At 40.6% G+C, this 20903-nt stretch overlaps 1 protein-coding gene across 7 annotated transcripts in view; it reads right to left on the bottom strand.

Annotated features, from left to right (window-relative positions):
* The window catches only part of fbln2 (fibulin 2), a 187234-nt gene that overhangs the window by 72932 nt on the left and 93399 nt on the right, over positions 1-20903 (bottom strand). For all 7 annotated transcript variants that reach the window (XM_087994267.1, XM_043707999.2, XM_043707995.2 and 4 more), the window contains 3 exons: positions 16847-16946; positions 7001-7130; positions 4003-4201 (listed from right to left, as the gene is read on the bottom strand). In XM_087994267.1, coding sequence (XP_087850393.1) covers positions 4003-4201; positions 7001-7130; positions 16847-16946 — 429 coding nt within the window. The remainder of the gene's footprint in view (positions 1-4002; positions 4202-7000; positions 7131-16846; positions 16947-20903) is intronic.

The following is a 20903-nucleotide window of genomic DNA, read 5'->3' as shown; positions in this document are numbered from 1 at the left end:
GGAAGAGGAGGTTGGTGTGAGGTTGGGGAGAACACATGATAAGTACAGTAGCTGGACAAATACAATAGTTATACCTTCTCGAAGCATCAGGGAATTTTGAGGGCGTTTTTTTGCCACTGTGTGCCTGGAGGTGCATGGAAGGGCTTTTGGGAATGTGCATTGCCCTTCACGAGGGGCCAAGGACTAATGTGGCAATTCTCCTTTTTGGGTGTTTGGCAGTACCGTCCAGAAAATATCACAGGTTTGGCAGCTCTATAAAGATAAAAGTAAAGTTGTCATAGTCCCAAAGGGCTATAGGACTGTTCTCTCATTCAAGAGAGATGACTGGTGGTAGCTTAATCTGGGGATCACGATGTCTCAGCAAGAGGAGACCATGCTTTCCCCTGACTTGGAAAGAAGTTTCAGGGCAGCAGGCTGTCTCTCAAAGCTAGAGTGTCAATCAGAAGCCTTCAGCCTATGAGAAGCAGCCCTCTGCCATGAGTAGTAATTAACTGAGAAAATCCATCATGGAGACACCTCAACAACTTATTCAAAAATTTAATTTCAATTTTGAAAGTTGCAAATCCACAACTTCTGAGGGTAAGACCACACTACAGGGTGAGCTCTGACTTCGCCTGTGCTCCAGCAGTGTCAAGGCCAGCCTGTAAGTTTGCCTGGAGCTCTGCTACCTTCCTGAAGAAGGGCTTATGCCCGAAACGTCGATTCTCCTGTTCCTTGGATGCTGCCCGACCTGCTGCGCTTTTCCAGCAAGACATTTTCAGCTCTGCTACCCAAGCCTATTGCTAAGTAGTCAGTTGAACTGACTCCTTTCACATCTGGAAACTGGAGGCTGGCTGGGTCTCAGACTGTCTCCATTATCTATCTGGAACAAGGAATGTTTGGAGAAGAAATGGCTGCCTACTTCATGAAAGCGGGTTCCTTTGCCGGGTCTTAAATCAAGCTTTCCCAAAATGGCTGGCAGTGCTCTGTTCACTTGCCTGAAATCCTGTCCAAATTTCCCTGTTTAACTTATATGTTTCTCTGTTACCACAAAATCAGAGAAAGATACAACAATCCATAATCCCTGTGCTGGATTTTAGATAGATCAGGTATGTTTCATTCCACATCAGTACTTTTTGTCCTTAGCCCTCATCCTCCTGTACCTTTCTAACTCCCTGTTGAATCAGGCCTATCATTCTTCCAAACAGGATGCTGTGGATGCTGAGAGCTTTATACAGACATAGAGGTCTACAGCACAGAAAAAGGCTATTCGGCACAAAATCAGACAAAACTACTTAACTATTCTAATCCAGCACCTGGCCGATAGCCTTGTCACTATGCATGCACATCTAAATGCAGTACTTCGTAAATATTATGAGCGTTCCTGCTTATAGGCAGAGTGAGTTCCAGGTTTCCAACGCCCTCTGAGTGAAAGAACTTTTCCTTAATCTCCTCAAAACTTCTTATCCCTCATCTAAAGTCTATGCCCCTTGGTTATTCACCCTCTACCCAGTGGCAAAATTTCTTCTTGCCAACCATCTCTATGCCCATCATGTTTTTATACATCACAATCTCCTCTGTTCTGAGGAAAACAACTTCAGTCTGTTCAATCTCTCTCTTCCACCATAGTTCAGTGCTAGCATTATCAGTTTTGTTCAGGTTTAATTTAAATATTGGCTTAAAAGATGACAATAAAAGCCTCAAGTGGTAGTTATAGTCAATAAGTTACGATGCCTGAATAGGCTATAGGGACTGATCGGTCAAAGTTTCTCCAGTGTTTGAGGAGTTTTCAGGTTGAGAGCTGACTGGACTCTGCATCAGCAATAGTCTCAAAGAATGAAACCATTGAAATCCCCATATCACTTTGAGGTTGTCAGTCTAATGAAGATTTTCCAAAAGCTGCCGGTGCCAAATACCTAGGCATGTGTACACTGTTCATTATTCTCCATTCCACCTTGAACGGTGTGAACAGAATCTTGGAAGCAGATTTTGGATATTGAAAGATCATTCTTCCACTTATGCGATGTGGCTGTCACTGGCTGAGCCAGAATATATTGCCTATTTTGTCCCTAATTGTCCTTGAGAAGGTGATGGTGAGCTTCCATGTCACAGTTCTTCGGTGTTGGGACAGCCACAGTTCTGATAGGAAAGGTGTTCCAGGGTTTTGACCCAGCAACACTGAAGGAGCAGTGATATATTTCCAAGTCACACCTGTGTGTCACTTGAAAGGGAACTTGCAGCTGATGGTATTCCCATGTAATTGCTACCCTCTTCATTCTAGGTGGTAGAAGTCATAGGTTTGGAAAATGCTGCCTTGGTGAGTTACTGTAATGCATCTTGTAGATGGTACAAACTGTTGCTGCTATGCATCTGCAGTGAAAACAGTGAACATCAAAGAGGCAAATGAATTACTAATCAAGTGGGCTACCTTATCCTGGATGGTGTCAAGATTTTTGAGTATTTACAGAGTTGCAGTCTTTAGGCAAGTGAACAGTAATCCATAAAACTCCTGACCTGGGTATTGTAAGTGGTAGACTAGCATTAGGGAGACAGATGGAGAGTCAAATGCTGCGTTCATGTCAAGAACAGTCACACTCACCTCACTTCTAGAGTTTAGCTCTTTTGTTCTTGTTGAGACAAAAGTTTATAATGACATCAGGAGCCAAACTATGCATCAGTGAATGTTATTTCTTTGCAAGTGTAGCTTGAAGCACTGTCAATGAGTCATTCCATCACTTTGCTTTACCTAATACACATCCCTTTCCTACAGACTTATTAATTTTTTAACAATGGATTCGTAAAACCCAGTCAAAGCTTTTAAATCTGTTCATGTGGTTAATTTCTTATAAAATAAACACAAGAAAGAAAGCTGATCCTTCAATGGATTTTTTAAAAAAATCTGCCAGACAAACTGTGATCTCAGAAAATCTGCTGAGATTATTGTTGTATTTGAAACTCAGACAAGCATTCAAAAGACCATACTGATAATCCTGAGAAAATAGCAACATGCAACGTTATTGAAACTGCATGGACACATGCTATATTCTTTTCTGACATAACTTTACCAATCAAAGCAGTGCACAGAAATTTCTTTTTGAAACTCTTACTTTGAGCTGTAGCCCTTTTTATTAAAATTTCAAGAATACGGCATTTTAAATCCAAAGCAGTTAGACAGAGTTTGCCCATTCTTTAAGAATGTTTACATCTACTCCACAAATTTGTGTATCCCTGACTGGGTTTTAAGCCTCTTGCCAAAATGGGTCTGTTTGTATTTGGCACTGAGTTCAAATATACGGGCAGCACTGTGTCTCAGTGGTTAGCACTGCTGTCTCAGAGGGCCAGGGATCCAGGTTCCATTCCATCCTCGGGAGACTATCTGTATGGAGTTAACACATTCTCTCCGTGTCTGTGTGAGCTTCCTCCAGGCACTCCTGTTTCCTCCCACAATCCAAAGATGTGCAGGTTAGGTGAATTGGAGTAAATGTAGGGATAGAGAATGGGTCTGAGTGGGTTACTCTTTGGATGGTTGTGTGGTCTCGTTGGGCCGAAGGGCCTGTTTCCACATTGTAGGGATTCATTGATTCTATGTCTGCTGAATTCATGCTTTCTTGCTCAGTTACTCCCTCTTGCCCTCTTTCTCCCACCAGTAAAGATTTTGGACCTGTCAGAAATGGATGTGACACATCAGCATCCGAGTGCTACCCAAGTGGCATATCTTATTTTGGTGTGAACCTTGGATCCCATTCAAGAACCTGACAAAGATAATTTAGCCTGGCAAATGGGCACACATGTTCACTGATGGATTTCCAAGCAACTGTTGCCTGCTTTTACAAATGAGGAAGAAGTAGCTGACAGCTTAACACTTACCCCCTCCCCACAATCCCCCCACCCCACCCCATCCACCCAGTCCTTTGTAGTCTATGACTTATCATTTTTGTCATGCATGGGATTTAATAGTTGAGGGTGATATTTTACTGATTTAGTTTCCTTCGGGAAAAGTCCAATTGCAAATCTAAATCAAACCTTGGTCAGGAACAGGACCAGTCTCCGGTAGAGGCTTTGGTTTGAGCCATCTTCGTACTGGCAGGTGAGTAATATCTTCAGCTCCCTCACAACAGCTTAAAAATGCCTGACTGCAAGGATAGCCGAGACTTGGCTTTTCTTCACATATTCCGTACTGGCTCCGAAACGTAATTCCTAATGTACAGCAGTCACAGCATTTCTAGAAGAAGAATCAGAGAAGAAACATAGAAAAAAATTGTTCCGCTACAAAATTGATATTTGAATGAGAAATCTACTTTTGTATATTTCTACTTTTGAGTTAAGTGTCATTCATCTAAAGCAGGCAGGAGGCATGAGGTCCTATTCCTATTGTAGGATCCCACTTAAATGTTTTGAGGTGAAATAGATAAATTAAGCATGATGTATGCAAACCCCAGCTGTTTAGAGTGATAGAGAAATACAGCACAGAAACAGACCCTTTGCTCCAATGCCAACTAAGTTTCTCAGACTAAACTAATTCCACTTGCTTGTCTTTGGTCTATATCCCTCTAAACCTTTCCTATCCATGTGCCTGTTCAAATGTCTTTTAAATGTTTAAAGTGTATCTGCACCTGCCATCTATTTGATATCATCTTCTGCCATAGGCCAGGAGGTCACAAATATTTATTCCACTGGGACCCCATTACAAGCCTCGAAAGTTATTGTGACACCCAGTGAGAAGTGTAAGGGTTTGAGAAGGATCCTTAAGAGTGGGGGAATAGAGAAGGCTATGAGGAGGTTCCTTTCTATAACATAGCGGGTACAACAGGCCAGGCAACAGTAAGTTGAGCAAGGCACTTTAGGCCACAGCAACAGTTTGTAAAGCCTGTGATGATTTAAGGTGGTCTCTTAATTTTTCCCTTGATCAGGGCTCCATAGCAGCCAGTGCCACCTTGGACCATGTCACGCTAAAATTTCAGTTCAAAATCCATGACCCTCTACTTTGGGAAGCCTTGTCCTAGTCTCAAACAAACACAAAACCAGAAATTGTTGGAAGAACTCAGCAGATCTGGCATCATCTATCGAGAGAAATCAGAGTTAGCGTTTTGGATCCAGTAGCACTTCTACAGAACTTGTCCTAGTCTATTTAGTCCAGACCTCCTTGCATAGGCCAAGCCCAAATATGGTGCATTTTCACCCTCATGCACATTCTGACTCCTTTTGTAAGGAACATTTTCTGGATAACTCAAAGTTCTTTTTTTTTGTTGAAACATTTAGTTCAGCAACTATAACAAAACAAAACTTGCAGGCATTATAATATCAAGTTGTTGCTTTAAAAATATGCATTGTGTGTCAAGAATTGATTTCAACTCAGAGAAGTAAGGGGTGGGAGGGGAGGATACAGGAGCCTAACCATCTGGTCCAAAGCATAGGTGCCCAGAGCACAATTCCACCATTCAAATTTGGACTCCGATCTCATGACACAGATGACCTTTCCATCCTTAAATTCCATCAATTTGAAATGGGAATTTAGGAATTTAGTAAGAACGTCTCTGGCATCTTAGCCTCCTTCAGAAGGAGAAAGGTAAAATTAAAAAAATCAGGCTCCAAACGTTTCAGAAAGTAGACAGTTGCATTAAGGCAAATATTATGACATTTTTAAAATATAATGTTACTTCATAGATGATTTATTACTATGACTGCGGCTTTTAGAAACTCTGATTTATCCATATAAAGATCAAAATTTCACAAACTTTAAGCAATAAAACTTTACACTAAAGTATCAAGCAGTTCTTAATTTTCAAATGGATTAAAAATGATCCTGAGTACTCACCAGTGTTAAATTTCTAGTATAACTCAGAAATCAGATCAGACTGTAGGCCAATTGTCTCTTAGTCCCAGCCTTACATCCTTCTACATTCAAACTTGTGGCCTTCTGAGTGAGCTGGCCAGTCTAATATTAATCTGTGCTGAATAATAATCAGCGTTAGTTGCTGATCTGGAGACTAGTGGCAGAAACAAGTGAGTTTTATTTCAGCAATCTAGACTAGAATCAGACTGAAATCTCAGGACTGGAAAAAAATGGCATCCGTATCCAGTGCCGCAGTGTCCTTTTGAAACTAATCAAAATATTTACAATGGATGCTGTCAGAAGTCAATTTGTTGTGTATCTCATGAAATAGGTTATTGCAAATTTGTTCATATTTACAAACGTTTACAGTCCGTAGGCTTTTTTCATATGTAAGAAGGGGGAGCCATTCAGCTTATCGATTCTGTTTCCCCACTTAAACAGATCAGGGCCAGAATTAATTCCATTGGCCTGTCATGCTTCCATAATCCCATACCCTTGTATAATAAAAATCTAACAATCTCAGTTTTGAGATTTACAGTTGAGTCCCAGCCTCAACAGCTTTCTAGATGAAAGAGATAGCAATTTTCATTACTGTTTACGTCCAATGGTGTTTTCTGACTTCACCTTGAACAGGTTCAGCTCTAATCTCAAAGCTGTGTCCTCTATTAACTTGAATTTGAATTGTTAATATTACAACACAGCCAAGCCTACTACATATTACTTAGATCTGCAAAATCACTTTTTGCTGGATGTGGGGTCCATGCAGCCACCAGTGTAATTGGGTGTACCTTTAACAATTGAATCTATAAATATCAACCTGCAACTGCACTGTAGGACAACTGCCCTCTAAATGTATATTTGGACTCTAAATACAAGCATTTCTACTGAAATTGTTCATTTGAAAGTCCTGAGCAAGCTACAAATTAAAGATTTCTAAAATGGTCTGCATCATGTAGCAGTTTGCAACAGTGAATGAACCTTGAGTATTTCATGAGCAGTAAAGTCATTCAGGATGTTCTATGAGATGCTTTAAACATGCATCGTTTCTGTTTCCTCCTTTAGAACAAACAACTACATTTAATAGAATTGGGACATTTGAGTACCATCATATCACAACCTGTCTTTTTACAAGGAATATGAATGGTTTGAATACTTTGTGAGTAAGGTAGTGTTCTGTTAAATACTTGCCTTGTATATGTCTGCTCCACAAGCATCATGTGGGTTTGTGTAGCAATCTTCATTTTCTTTTGCAAAGTTCATGCCAATTAAGCAGCTGTGGTCCTCCATATACGAGATGCAGCACTGTTTTTGTGCGATTCTATTGCAAAACATGGACATCTTATGGTCAGAACAGTACTTTGATTAAATTAGTGCAAAACAAGTCATGGACATAAATGCTTAGCAATTTTGAAATCTTAAAATAAAATCTCGAAATTAGTAAGGTGAGAAGTTAGCATTCTGTAGTGAACTTTGACCCACCAGTTTGAGTAGGACAAGAGGTAAATGGGCTCATATTTTGATACTGACGGCGAGCATGTGAATTTGTCAGCACCATCCTTTCCCCAAGCCATTTCTGTGACGGCTGGATCCTGGGTGGAATGACAACTTGTTAAACCAATTATCAGGACAGTGATCAGAGATTGACTGGAATTTTCCAGTTGGCTTTTAAGTCCCCATGGAGTTGGGTGCAAGTGGAGATGTCTCATGGAGCAATGATGTGCTGGGGTGCTGTTTTAAAATTGAGTCTACCTTTCATAACTCAAAATGTCGATACAGAAAAAAAGTTACTGGAAACAGTCAGCAGGTCTGGCAGTATCTGCTGAGATAAAACAGCAACACTTTAGTTCAACAGTTCTGATGAAAGGTCACTGATCTGAAATGTTGACTCTGTTTCTCTACCCAGCGGTTCTACCAGACTTGCAAAATACTTCCAGCACAGTCTATTTGTATTTCGGATTTCCAGCATACCCAGTATTTTGCTTTAGCGCTGATGTTGTGTTTGATTAATTTACTGTGAGTCTTATTTGCAATATGATAAATATGTAGCAGAGTTGTTTGCCAAGTAAATATGGCGCACACACATTCATGATGCATCAGGTTAACCACAAAGCTTACTGATCTTGCAGAGAGATGAATAAGCAAAAAAGCACTGTTAAAGTGGCAATTCAAGCTTCAAAATATCCAACTAGGATAGTCAGGATGTTACTTCAGATGACTTAATTGCCTCAGGAAGAATTATGTTCAATTTTTCGATCCCATGACTTAATTCTCATATTCTGTCAGGATGTACATCAAAATGAAATATGATGCTGCTTGTTCACGGTTTGTTGAGGGTATATAAAGTTAATCTAAATAAGTGCGCAAAAATAAAGGTGGTTTCTTTCTTTTTAATTTCAATTAGGACAGAATTTTTCAGGAAATTCTAAGCTAAAATGGAAAACAAGGTCCATAACACAGAATGATGATATATGTATTGCTTTGAGGAATACAACAGTTGAAGGGCTCTAATAGTAGTTCAGAAATCTAGACCAGTAGTTTGGACACTAAAGTGATTGGAACTAGGTAGATCTTGTTGACTATGAGATCCATGATTGGGGTTGTTAACCTGGGCCAAACAGGAAGCCCTGGCTGACCAATATAAACAGAGGACAGGGAGAGGTGGGCACCCGTAGGGAGCGGAGTACTTCATTTCCCCCTCCAACTCTATTTTGATTTAATCCCTCCCCTCCTCTTCACTGTTTGATCACGCAGCATTGCCCTTTGATGTGAAGAGCACTGCTTGTCACTGGCCACTCGGGTGTTTCCTTTCTTCCTGGTGGTGGAAATTTGAATAAAGATTTGTACAAAAGATTTGTCTTTTCACTGTGTCTCACACCTGTGCACACACAACATGGGTGCTGGGGAAAATATAAACACTACCGCAGTTAGGGGTAGTGTGGGGGTAATGAAAGAGATTTTACAAATATATAACCAGGAGATTATAATCTCCTGAGTAAAAAAAGAAAGAAAAAAAGTATAAACAGAGGATTTAGAATCTCCTCAGTTCAGGGACTGACTCCGAGTTGGCTGGCCAAGCCAGTGTACTCTGCACATGGTAACGGATAATTGTGCAGTTATTTCAGAAACATTGGGCTGGATTTTGAGGAGCTCTCTGAAGTAGGCAATGTGAGTGGGTGGTGGGCATGCAGTGAGCTTTAACTGTGCAAGGGGCCAAATGTCAGAGTCCCAGTGGTAGGAAAGTAGTTCCCAGTCATGAAGGCAGTGGAAGGGGGACCCAGCAGGAAAGTCACCCATTATCAACAGTACCCATGTCAATACTCAAAATCGATCAGGGATTTAATGCCATCTCCTAAAATAACTTGAAACTGACACAAGGCCCCTATATCTTCAATAATCGACCCATTGAATGCTGGTAACTTAAAAATGGTTTATTGAGACCATTGCCTTTTAGCTTGCAGGAGAATGAGTCACTTTGTCATCAGGGTTATTTTCTTTGTTCAACTTTGATAATCTGACATTCTGAGGTCAGAGGAGGTGACTGAAGTGTTGGGCACCAGAAGTTAAAATTAAAGGGACAGCGGAGGGCACTCAGTAAAGCTGTATTTATACATAAACATAGAATCACAGAGAGTACAGAAGGAGGCTATTCAACCTAATATGCCTGTAACGCCTCTTGAAAAAGCTACCCAGCTGGTCCCATTCTCCAGCCCTACTCCACAGCCCTCCAAATTCATCACTTTCAAATGTTACATGCAGTTCTCTTTTGAAATCTTCTCTAGAATTGGCCTCCACCACTCTCCCAGCCAGTGCAGGCCAAATCCCAACAACTCTCTGAGTAGAGAAGTTTCTCCTCACATCATTCCTAGCACTCTTAGTGACAATCTTGAAACTTGTGACTCCTAGTTAATGACATACGAACTAATGGGAACACAATATTCTTCTGTACCCTGTCAAAATTATTCATAATTTTGAACATGTCAATAAGGTTCCAAGGAGAATAAGCCCAGCCCAGCTTTCCTTGTGCCTAAAATCCCTCATTGCTGCTATCATTCTAGTGAATCTCCTCTGACCTCTCGGATTTAACATCTTTGCTTAAATAAGGTATCCAGAATTGAGCACAATACTCCAAATATGAACTGACAATGATTTGTAGAAGTGTAGCAATGTCTGAGCTTTTCAGGGAAGGGTACTTCAGAGGTTAGCTTGAAAGAAATAGAGAGGGTGTTGCAGGTTAGGAATCATTCACAACGTATTCCTACATTCTCAAGAGGTAAAGAAAATCAGTGATGTCCGTGAACAATGTGTTGCACAGGAACCAGTGAAGACAGCTCTGCACCAGTAACAGGAGAGAGCACAATAACAGAAAGGCCAGGCAACAAGACAGAGATTTTGCAAGGACATGCAATGGTACAGAGAACGCCGAACGGAGAATTCACCACAAAGGTATACAGGAAAGCCACACACACAGACCAAGTCCTAAACTACGAAAGCAACCACCCCAACACACAAAAGAAGTTGCATTAATACACTGTTCAAAAGGCCTACAACACACTGCAGTACACTAGAACTGCAAAAAAAGGAAGAAGGACACCTATACAATGTATTCGCCAAAAACAGATACCCCTGCAATTTCATCAACAGATGCCTAAGGGAAAGACAACGGAAAGAGGACATGCCACAACACAAAGGACTAGCCACACTACCATACATCAAAAACATTTCTGAACTGACAGCCAGACTATTATGACCACTAGGACTCATAACAGCACACAAACCAACAGCCATTCTCAGACAACAACTCACCAGGACAAAGGACCCGATACCCAGCATGAGCAAAACCAACGTAGTGTACAAAATCCCATGCAAGGACTGCACAAAACACTACATAGGACAACAGGAAGACAGCTAATGATCCGTATCCATGAACACCAAATAGCCACGAAACGACACACCAGCTATCCTTAGTAGCCACACACGCAGATGACAAGCAACATGAGTTCGATTGGGACGACACTACTATTATAGGACAAGCCAAACAAAGAACAGCCAGGGAATTCCTAGAGGCATGGCACTCATCCACAGATTCTATCAACAAACACATCGACCTGGACCCAATATGCCGGCCACTGCAGCGGACAGCTGGAACTGACAACCGGAAGCGGCAGATTCAAACCACTACAAATGCCGGAGGAAACATCACAGAAGCGCTTCACAGGAGGCTCCCAAGCACTGAGGATGTCATCTACACAGGGGACGAAACGTCTGCAACACAAATTCCCAGCTCGGCGAACAGAACCACAACAATGAGCACCTGAGCTACAAATCTTCTCCCAAACTTTGAATGTTAGTTAAATAGCTAAATTCAGTAAAATTTTCATTAGTGGCCAAATCATAATTATTTTTCATTTCTTGATGAGGGTTTTAGTTACTTTTTATTTTAGAAGTATCATGTAGGGTTTGGGTATTTGTTTCCTTCTATCACTGGTTTTGTGTTTTTTTTTTCCTTTTTCTGCTTCTGTTAAGGTTTTATTTTACTGTTGCTACTCCTTTAGATTAGATTACTTACAGAATGGAAACAGGCCCTTCGGCACAACAAATCCACACCCACCCACTAAAGCGCAACCCACCCATACCCCTACATTTACCCCTTCACCTAACACTACGGGCAATTTAGCATGGCCAATTCATCTGACCTGCACGTCTTTGGACTGTGGGAGGAAACCGGAGCACCCGGAGGAAACCCACGCAGACACGAGGAGAATGTGCAAACTCCACACAGTCAGTTGCCTGAGGCAGGAATTGAACCCGGGTCTCTGGCGCTGTGAGGCAGCAGTACTAACCACTGTTCCACGACGCTGCCCCTATTGTGCCACCGTGCTGCTCCTTTACTGGGCTTTAATCACTTTATATATTGTTCCAATGAGAAGTGCAGGCTTCTTCAACTCAATGGCATCCGTACCAAATAAGGAATGATGACAATATGGGGACCTCCCTCCAACTTTGTGTCAACATAGAGGGACAAATGATTGAAAGTACCAACCTCTGCACACAGGTAATCTTCCTTAGTTTAGTAAATTGCTTTCTGGTGCATTACAGTCTGCACTTTGAATTAGGAGGGTTGTGTGTGTAATCTGTGCAAAATGTCTGACTGTTCCTTTTTCAACTCTTAAATTGGAAAACAGGTTGTAGGTTCATTGTGTAAAAACAAAGGAACAGAGTTTCTAGCATGGCAGAACTGATACTTCGAACAGAAAGTAGCTCTGCCTTCTTGTTGTTCCAATTTGCAGATTTCTACTCACAGAAATCAGTGTTAATAATTTTCTGAACGTTTAGAAGTCCAGGGCTATTGTCCACCTGATGTTCAATGAAGACTGCACCGTGAATTATATTATTTTATGAGAAGCCATTACTTTTTACCATGAACTGCTACAGTGCTTTGCCTCAAGCACTGTGTTTGTATTCGGTGTAACAATACTTACATTATTTCCCTAAGGTAAGAACTAGGTAATGGGCTAACATGATTCTAAAAGATTTTACAGACATTTATTACAGCTCCTGATGTATACAAACAGTATAGTCGCTGTCTAGGCTAATATTAAACTGTTCAGTTGCAATTAGCATGTCATAGAGTCATACAGCACAGAAACATTCCAACCAGTCCATGCTGAAAATTATTCCAAACTAAACTAGTGCCTCCTGCCTGTTGCTGGCCCATATCCCTCCAAACCTTTCCTACCTATGTACTTATTTAAATGTTTTTCAAACATAATAACTGTACCCGCATCCATCACTTCCTCACAAGCCACCTTCTGTGTAAAAAAAAAATTGCACCCCATGTCTTTTTTTAAATCTCGGCCCCAGTTACAATGAACTTTAAGTCTTTTATACGCTCAGGTCACGTGCTGTGACAAATTAATGATGTCATGAACATGTTTCTTAAAGGTTTACTGCATACTAATTGTGAGAAATAATACAGCATTCATAAATATACCTGGTGCAAATGCAGTAATCTAAAGCAGTATCTTGTGGGGTGAACACCACACAATCCTTGCGGATATCAGTCATATGAGGATACCCTCTATTGTTTTGTGAGGCAACTAGCAATATGCCAAAATCAGACAGATTTCAAGAAATCTGGTGAAATTGAGTCTCCATGAGGTGCTACAGGCTATCAGCAGCAGTAGAGCAGTATTTAACCACAATCTCTACACTCATGGCCTGACATATTGTCCATTGTATTACCATCAAGACAGGAGATCAACCCTGGATCAGTGAAGAATGTAGAAGGTCATGCCAGGACCAGCACCAGGCATGGTGAAACATGAAGTGTCGATCTGGTGAAGTTAGGACACAACTTACATGCCAATTAGTGAAAGTTATATGCAACTGACATGGTTAATTAACACTTTCTAACAGCTGTCAGGGTTTCCCTGTATCCCAAGAAAATGCAGTGGTTTAAATCAGTAGCTTGTTGCCAGCGTCTCCAGGACAACTAGGGATGAGTATTAAATGTTAGCCTAGCCTGTGAGGTCTTCATCATATGAATGAATAAAAATAAATCTATCACTCTCCAGCTCACAGTTCACAAGGCTTTCAATTTTGTGTTATCTGCAGTTTTGAAGTTGTAGCCAGTACCATGCCAGGATATCTGGGTGTGTATGATACAATTTCCATCAATACCAAAGGTTTTGCTGTTAGTCATCATTAAAAGAACAGCAACCCTGAAATCAAAGGTGCTTAATCAGCTTTGCTGAATGCTCCTAAATATACAATATTTTACATTAGTATATGCATGAAATGGAACTGCTATGAATTCTAATAAACTGAAGGCTGAACATAATACTAGCGCTTCACCAGAAGCTCACTGATGATGTTACCTAGTACAGTGATGAAACATCTGAAAACAAACCTTCCAGCTCAGTGAGCAAACCCACAACCAGAACCATAACGTGAGCTACAAATCTTCTCAAAACTTATTAATTTTAATAAGACCTATCATAGTCATTCGGTAAGAACAATGCCTGGAAAAGGCAGAGACATTTATTCCATCTATTCAGTTTTTTCCAACACCTATCAAGACTACATCAATGGGATCAATTCCAACTCATTTCAGTACTTCCGAACTTTCTTTCTAATCTTCAAGTAAGTTGAATCGATCTATTAATATCTCTGTAACCCTTATTCATAATTTTCCCTGGTAACAATAAACACAGAAATAACTAATGGCTTGTTCACTAGCCCAGTTTCAGGAGTGAACAAATAGTGTAGAATTTCAAATATCATCCAAGGTTTATCAAAATATGTCTTAGCAATACTTGGAAAATGTAAGACCTTTAATTATTCAGATATCTCTGTGGCCTAAATCAAGAAATATTATTTTCATGTAAAATCTCTTGATCTTTCTGATGTTAACTAGTAGGCTATACATTTCCAAAATTCCCTGGTTTTCATTTTTACATCTCCAACATTCATGTTTTTCCTTGTTATCTCAAGTAATGGCTGACTGTCCTTTGAACCTTTAATTACAGGGCAAAATCAACCAGCATTCAATTTAGCCAACAGGTCAATGCTCAACTGTGATGCTTTATAAAATACCGCTTGCTGGATGAAATTCCAGCTTCTGCACAAATTTTAATCTGCTGTTCAATGGAGTCTATTTTTGAGAATGCGAATAGATTATAACTAATGAAGTGTGTACAAATATTATCACAAATAAATTAAAAATCAATTATAATTTCCTTGGTTTAGATGCTAATGGCAGCTTCACTCCCAGTTTTTATATGTCACCTGTTAATCGGCTATAACTATTAAACAGCTGAGTTATATCTGCAGTCCTAAATGTGATTGCTTTTCAAGAAATATTATAAATCATTTATTAATAGCAAATTCAAAAACTCACTACACTAGGAAAAAGATTTTGTTTCAATTAACTAGTGAACTTTTGCTCTTATTGAATTGAAAACTATTGAATGAGGAGAATGAAACACTTTCCAGTGTTATTGCTTGGTGTCAACATTACGCACTGTCATATGAAGTGTCACATGCACAGCCACACACTGATATTTTTTGTACTCTGTACTATCAATAAAATTTAACCTTGCTACATGCTTAAAAAATACTCCTCCTGGGATATAGATGATATTTTGCATTCTGCCCTGAAAATATACCTTAGCTCAGCTTCTGGTTTAACAAAAAATTCTGTTCCCAGGACGTAGAAACCGTGTCAAGACATTATTTGTTGCTCTGTCCCAACAGTGCTGAGAAGATGCAGGAGGCCACATCCTTGGGACATATATTTTACTGAAACATTGTTACAAAAACAAAATTGTTCTTGTGTCTTATATCTATCTGCTGGACTTTTCCAAAACTGAGACTGGGGAGACCTCTCCCTTGTTAGCTGCCTTGTTATCCATCAATATTCTTGACTTCGTTTTGATTCAGTTGTTGTCCATCTATAGCCTAATGCTTTTGGTGTTAACACACAGGTAGCCATCATGCTATTTCATGTAAGCACGTTCTTTGCTTTTCTTGGCAAATCAATCAAAATTCACTGTTCAGGGGTTATAAAGTGTGGACATATAGTATTTTGATCAAATGCCTAATTTTGGGCTGGAGATTTTTCCTTCATTCATCCCAGTACACCACTTTCAATAATGGAGATGTCTTCAGTGTAAAGAAGAGGATTTAACTTATAAGATTCTCTTTGTAAGGATTGACCAGTGGTCACTTCAAGCAATGTTATGGTTTAAAGTGCATGTTGCAGTTATATTGATAAGGATAGGTTCAATAGGTTACTTCTCAATATTGGTGATCCCACCACTTGAAATCCTTTACCCAGAGCATGTTCTATTCCCAGGCACCTCTCAAAGCTTCTAAGTGATGCTCAACATGGAAATGTTATGTGTAGTTAAGTTTAATGAGTCCTGTGACATACCCAATTTAATGTATACCACTGGGGGAGGGCGGGGGGTGATGAGATAGTCCATTTCAAAAAGGACCAGGGATTTTTTTTCACCCAGAGGGTGGTGTGCACTTGGACCAAGCTGCCAGATAAAGTGATGGAGGAAGGTACGATGACAACACTTAAAAGACATCTGAAAAGGAATGGTTTAGAGGGTTATGGGTTAAATGCTGGGAACTGGGAATGGGTCAAATTGGGATGTTTGAACCGAATGGTCTGTTACTGCGCTGTATAACTCTGTGACACTATCCTGCCAATTGACCAGGTTAGCTATTCGAATGATAACAGGCGAACTTGAAATTCTGGATGAAAACTATTATGCTCCTTCAAACTGGAGGACATTGTTAAAGAGGTTTCTGCAGGGTTAAAAATCTGGTCTGAGGTGGCCTTAGTAACAATTGTTTACAATCAGGTAAATCACTTCAGTGGTCATTAAAGTGCAGATAAATAGTAGGAAACTCAAGTCATATGTAAGCCAGACCTAGGCCTTGTTTCCTGAAGAACATTAATGAACCAGTTTGGGTTCTAAGACAATTCCAAACTTTCGAAGTTTATTTCTTTGGTTCTGACTTTGAATTACCTGATCTAATGAAGTCAGTTTAATGGCTTGAGTTCAACGTTTGGGTTGCTAGTTTAGAAGCATAACTATAAAGCTATCATAGCATATTACCAACTATTATCCTTATTGAAGTTCCAAGTTACATTGCTAAACTTGCACTAAAATGTGGTGAATTGTGATCAAGGTTATACCATGACCATTCTCATTAGGAACAAGACTGAGATTCTGTACCTTCCTTTGAACTGGAACCTTACTAGTGGTAGACTAAGGATGTTTGCTTCGTCTGGACTGTGTGCAAGCACAAACCCCTCAAGAATAGTGTGTTGACACAGCACACCATTGCTGTATTAAAGCAAATGTTTATTGGGGATAATTTAAGGAGTTACATGATAAATTATTGAACGTATATAAAGCATGCTTTAGTTATTAAAAGGATTTATTGTTTATATTTTTCACAAAGGAAAAAAATCATCAGATATTTAATATAATTAGTACAATCCAGGAACTCACTTACCTGCAGGTAGCAGAGTCCAAACTCTTCACTGGAATATCAAAGCACTGGCCATTATTTGCAGCCCATTGTTGCCCAGCAGCACAGCAACGTTCAATCACATCTGCAGAAATAAAAGAGAAGTAGGTGTTTTAGGAAGTTCGTTGCAATCAATTATAAAACAATATAATATAACAACAGAAAATGGATATCAAGCCCATTGGGGATTTTTTTGTAAACGAACAAAAAAAATGAAAGAACCGCAGATGTTGGAAATCTGAAACAAAAACAGGAATTGATGGAAATTCTCAGCAGGTCTGGCAGCATCTGTGGAAAGAATTCTCTTAGGCTGGTCTTTATCCACTCCTTTGTCTGTCCCAACCGCTTTTCTCTCTCTTTGGGCTCTATCTCCACCTATTGTTTAATCTTCCTCTTCTCCTCCTCCTCCCCACCATATCTTTGACATAAAAACCACCCTTTTTCATTGCTGTCGTCAGTTCTGAAGAAGGATCACTGGACCTGAAAGGTTAACTCTGATTTCTCTCCACAGATGCTGCCAGACCTGCAAAATTTCCAACAATTTCCATTTATGTTTCATTATTTGTAACCTGTTGTGTTGCCTGATTCTTTTGGGTTGCCATAGAAGGTATACTTTTCACTGACTGGACAATTGTTGTAGATCATTGCTACTGAAATATATGAGCTGATACCAATGTCAAAGAAGTGCAAGCTAGTCTCTTCTTAATTTCCGTTTGCTTCCCTTCTTCTAGTCTCCACTGGGACAAGAGTGACCTCTCTTTCACATTATTGCAATATTTCAATAACACTGAGTGTTATAGAGGTGAAATTAGGGTTGGGGTTGAAAGGGTGTGATGGTGAATTGGAGACCACCAGCAGGCAGTGCCCACCTGGAATATTCAGGAAAGGTGTTGCTTCTGCCACTCTTAATACCAGCATTTGAGTCCCCACTCTATACTCAGAAGGGATTAACACAGCCGGGTAGGCGAGAGTATGAGCTCACTTATAGGCTGCTATAGCCGAGGACCAGTTTGATCTGAATCACCTACAACATTATTACAGCAGTTTACAACACTAATTTGATGGTGCGGGTCTTTCAATTTCAGAAATTTGACACGTGCCCTACCTTTCTGTGCCTGTCAAGGATGTATTACAAACTGAGGTCTGAGAACTCAGTATTATCATAGTATTCTGTGTCACACCACATGACTTCTGTGAACTCGGAATTCACATCGCCACAAAACTCCAAGGTCATTTAGACAATGTTTGCACTTAGAATCAAAGAGTCATAGAGATGTACAGCATGGAAACAGACCCTTCGCTCCAACCCGTCCATGCCGACCAGGTATGCCAACCCAATCTAGTCCCACCTGCTAGCACCCGGCCCATATCCCTCCAAACCCTTCCTATTCATATACCCACCCAAATGCCTCTTAAATGTTGCAATTATACCAGCCTCCACCACTTCCTCTGGCAGCTCATTCCATACACGTACCACCCTCTATGTGAAAAAGTTGCCCCGTATGTCTCTTTTATATCTTTCCCCTCTGACCCTAAACCTATGCCCTCTAGTTCTGGACACCCCGATCCCAGGGAAAAGACTTTGTCTATTTATCCTATCCATGCCCCTCATAATTTTGTAAACCTCTATAAGGTCACCCCTCAGCCTCCGACGCTCCAGGGAAAACAGCCCCAGCCTGTTCAGCCTCTCCCTGTAGCTCAGATCCACCAGCCCTGGCAACATCCTTGTAAATCTTTTCTGAACCCTTTCAAGTTTCACAACATCTTTCCAATAGGAAGGAGACCAGAATTGCACACAATATCCCAACAGTGGCCTAACCAATTGGTACAGCTGCAACATGACCTCCCAACTCCTGTACTCAATACTCTGACCAATAAAGGAAAGCATACCAAACGCCTTCTTCACTATCCTATCTACCTGCGACTCCACTTTCAAGGAGATATGAACCTGTACTCCAAGGTCTCTTTGTTCAGCAACACTCCCTAGGACCTTACCATTAAGTGTATAAGTCCTGCTAAGATTTGTTTTCCCAAAATGCCGCACCTCGCAGTTATCTAAATTAAACTCCATCTGCCACTTCTCAGCCCATTGGCCCATCTGGTCAAGATCCTGTTGTAATCTGAGGTAACCCTCTTCGCTGTCCACTACACCTCCAGCTTCACATCAATACTGACGTGACAGATGATGATGATGATTTGATGATACTGAAGTGGCAATATACCTGCAGGTGGAGTACGGTTCTTTTCGCAAGTCTTACTTGCTTTCTAATAATACTGCAGCCATTTCTCGCAGAGGCTTTTATTGTGGCGGTATATTCACTATTCAGACCAAATATATTTTGTATAAATTGTAAGTATCATCATGTATTTATCACTATAAATGTGACCATATGTATGAATATTATAACTATTATTCAAGTTTTTAAAGTAATTTATGCAATCTAAAAACATCAGCAGTTGCTTTTGGGAGTAAAATTTTGAACAAGAAAGAAGTCTCAAACTTCAACTTCTTCATTAGGTAAATTTCTATAATTCATCCTAACCACTGAACAGTTCCAAACAGGAGAAGAGTTTTTTTAAATCGATCTCTATATTTGCTATCAGTCTCGCTTTTCACTCTCTGACCAGTAGTCATGAGATATACCTCAAGGAGTAACATATCTCCCTTATACAGTGAAAGCAAGACAACAATGTTCCATCTATAAGCCAAACTAAGAGTTACCAAATTTCAGCACCTCAGCCAAAGTTGTGAACCCACACTGCTGATTGGAAACTTACTGTTCTCGTTTCCTACTCTACTTTAAACTGAAATTGGATACATTGGACCAGACCTCTAGTTCTATCAGAACTATGCATTCCCCAACAGTTCTTCAAGAACAATGCAAAACTATCTTTACAATTCACAGTATCTGAAAAGGAACAGAAAACCCAGGTAGATCACAATACATTCATAATGGACTTGAATACAAAACGTAGAGTCATAGAGTCATAGAGATGTACAGCATGGAAATAGACCATTCGGTCCAACCTGTCCACGCTGACCAGATATCCCAACCCAATCTAGTCCCACCTGCCAGCACCCGGCCTATTTCCCTCCAACTCTTCCTATTCATATACCCATCCAAATGCCTCTTAAATGTTGCAATTGTACCAGCCTCCACCACTTCGTCTGGCAGCTCATTCCATACACGTACCACCCTCTGCGTGAAAAAGTTGCCCCTTAGGTCTCTTTTATATCTTTCCCCTTTCACCCTAAACCTATGTCCTCTAGTTCTGGACTCCCTCACCCCAGGGAAAAGACTTTGCCTTAACTTACCACAAAACTGCTCATGCCTTTGCAGAGGAGGAGGTGCTAGATGTCTTAAAATGAATAAACGTCGATATCCCCAGGACCTGATCAGGTGTACCCTGGAACTCTGTGGGAAGCTAGAGAAGTGATTGCTGGGCCTCTTGCTGAGTTGCTTGTATCATTGATAGCCATAGGTGAGGTGCTGGAAGACTGAAGGTTGGCTAATGTGGTGCCACTATTTAAGAAAGGTGGTAAAGAGAAGCTAGGGAACTATAGACCGGTGAGGTTGACATCAGTGGTGGGCAAGTTTGTTGGAGGGAATTCTGAGGGACAGGATTTACATGTATTTAGAAAGGCAAGGACTGATTAGGGGTAGTCAACATCGCGTTATGCATGGGGTATTGTATCTCCCTGACTTGTTTGAGTTTTTTTGAAGAAGAAACAAAGAGGATTGGTGAAGGCAGAGCAGTAAACATAATCTATATGATGTCAAAAAGTGTGGCACTGGAAAAGCACAGCAAGAGAGGCAGCATCTGAGAAGCAGGAGAGTTGATCAGGAATGTTGGGGGTTGGGGGGAGTGAGGAGGCTGAGAGATAAATACGAGCGGGGTGGGGCTGGGGGTAAAGGTAGCTAGGAAGGCGATATGTGGATGCAGGGGGGGATTGGTGGTGTCAGGTTGAGCAGAGGGTGGACCGGATAGATGGGAAGAAAGGTGGACAGATAGGACAGTTCAAGAGGGCGGTGCTGAGTTG

Source organism: Chiloscyllium plagiosum, unplaced genomic scaffold (assembly GCF_037043375.1).
Source record: "Chiloscyllium plagiosum isolate Xiang-an unplaced genomic scaffold, Cpla_swu_hap1 HiC_scaffold_14, whole genome shotgun sequence".
NCBI classification, from domain to species: Eukaryota; Metazoa; Chordata; class Chondrichthyes; order Orectolobiformes; family Hemiscylliidae; genus Chiloscyllium; species Chiloscyllium plagiosum.
This window is presented reverse-complemented; position numbering and strand designations above follow the sequence as displayed.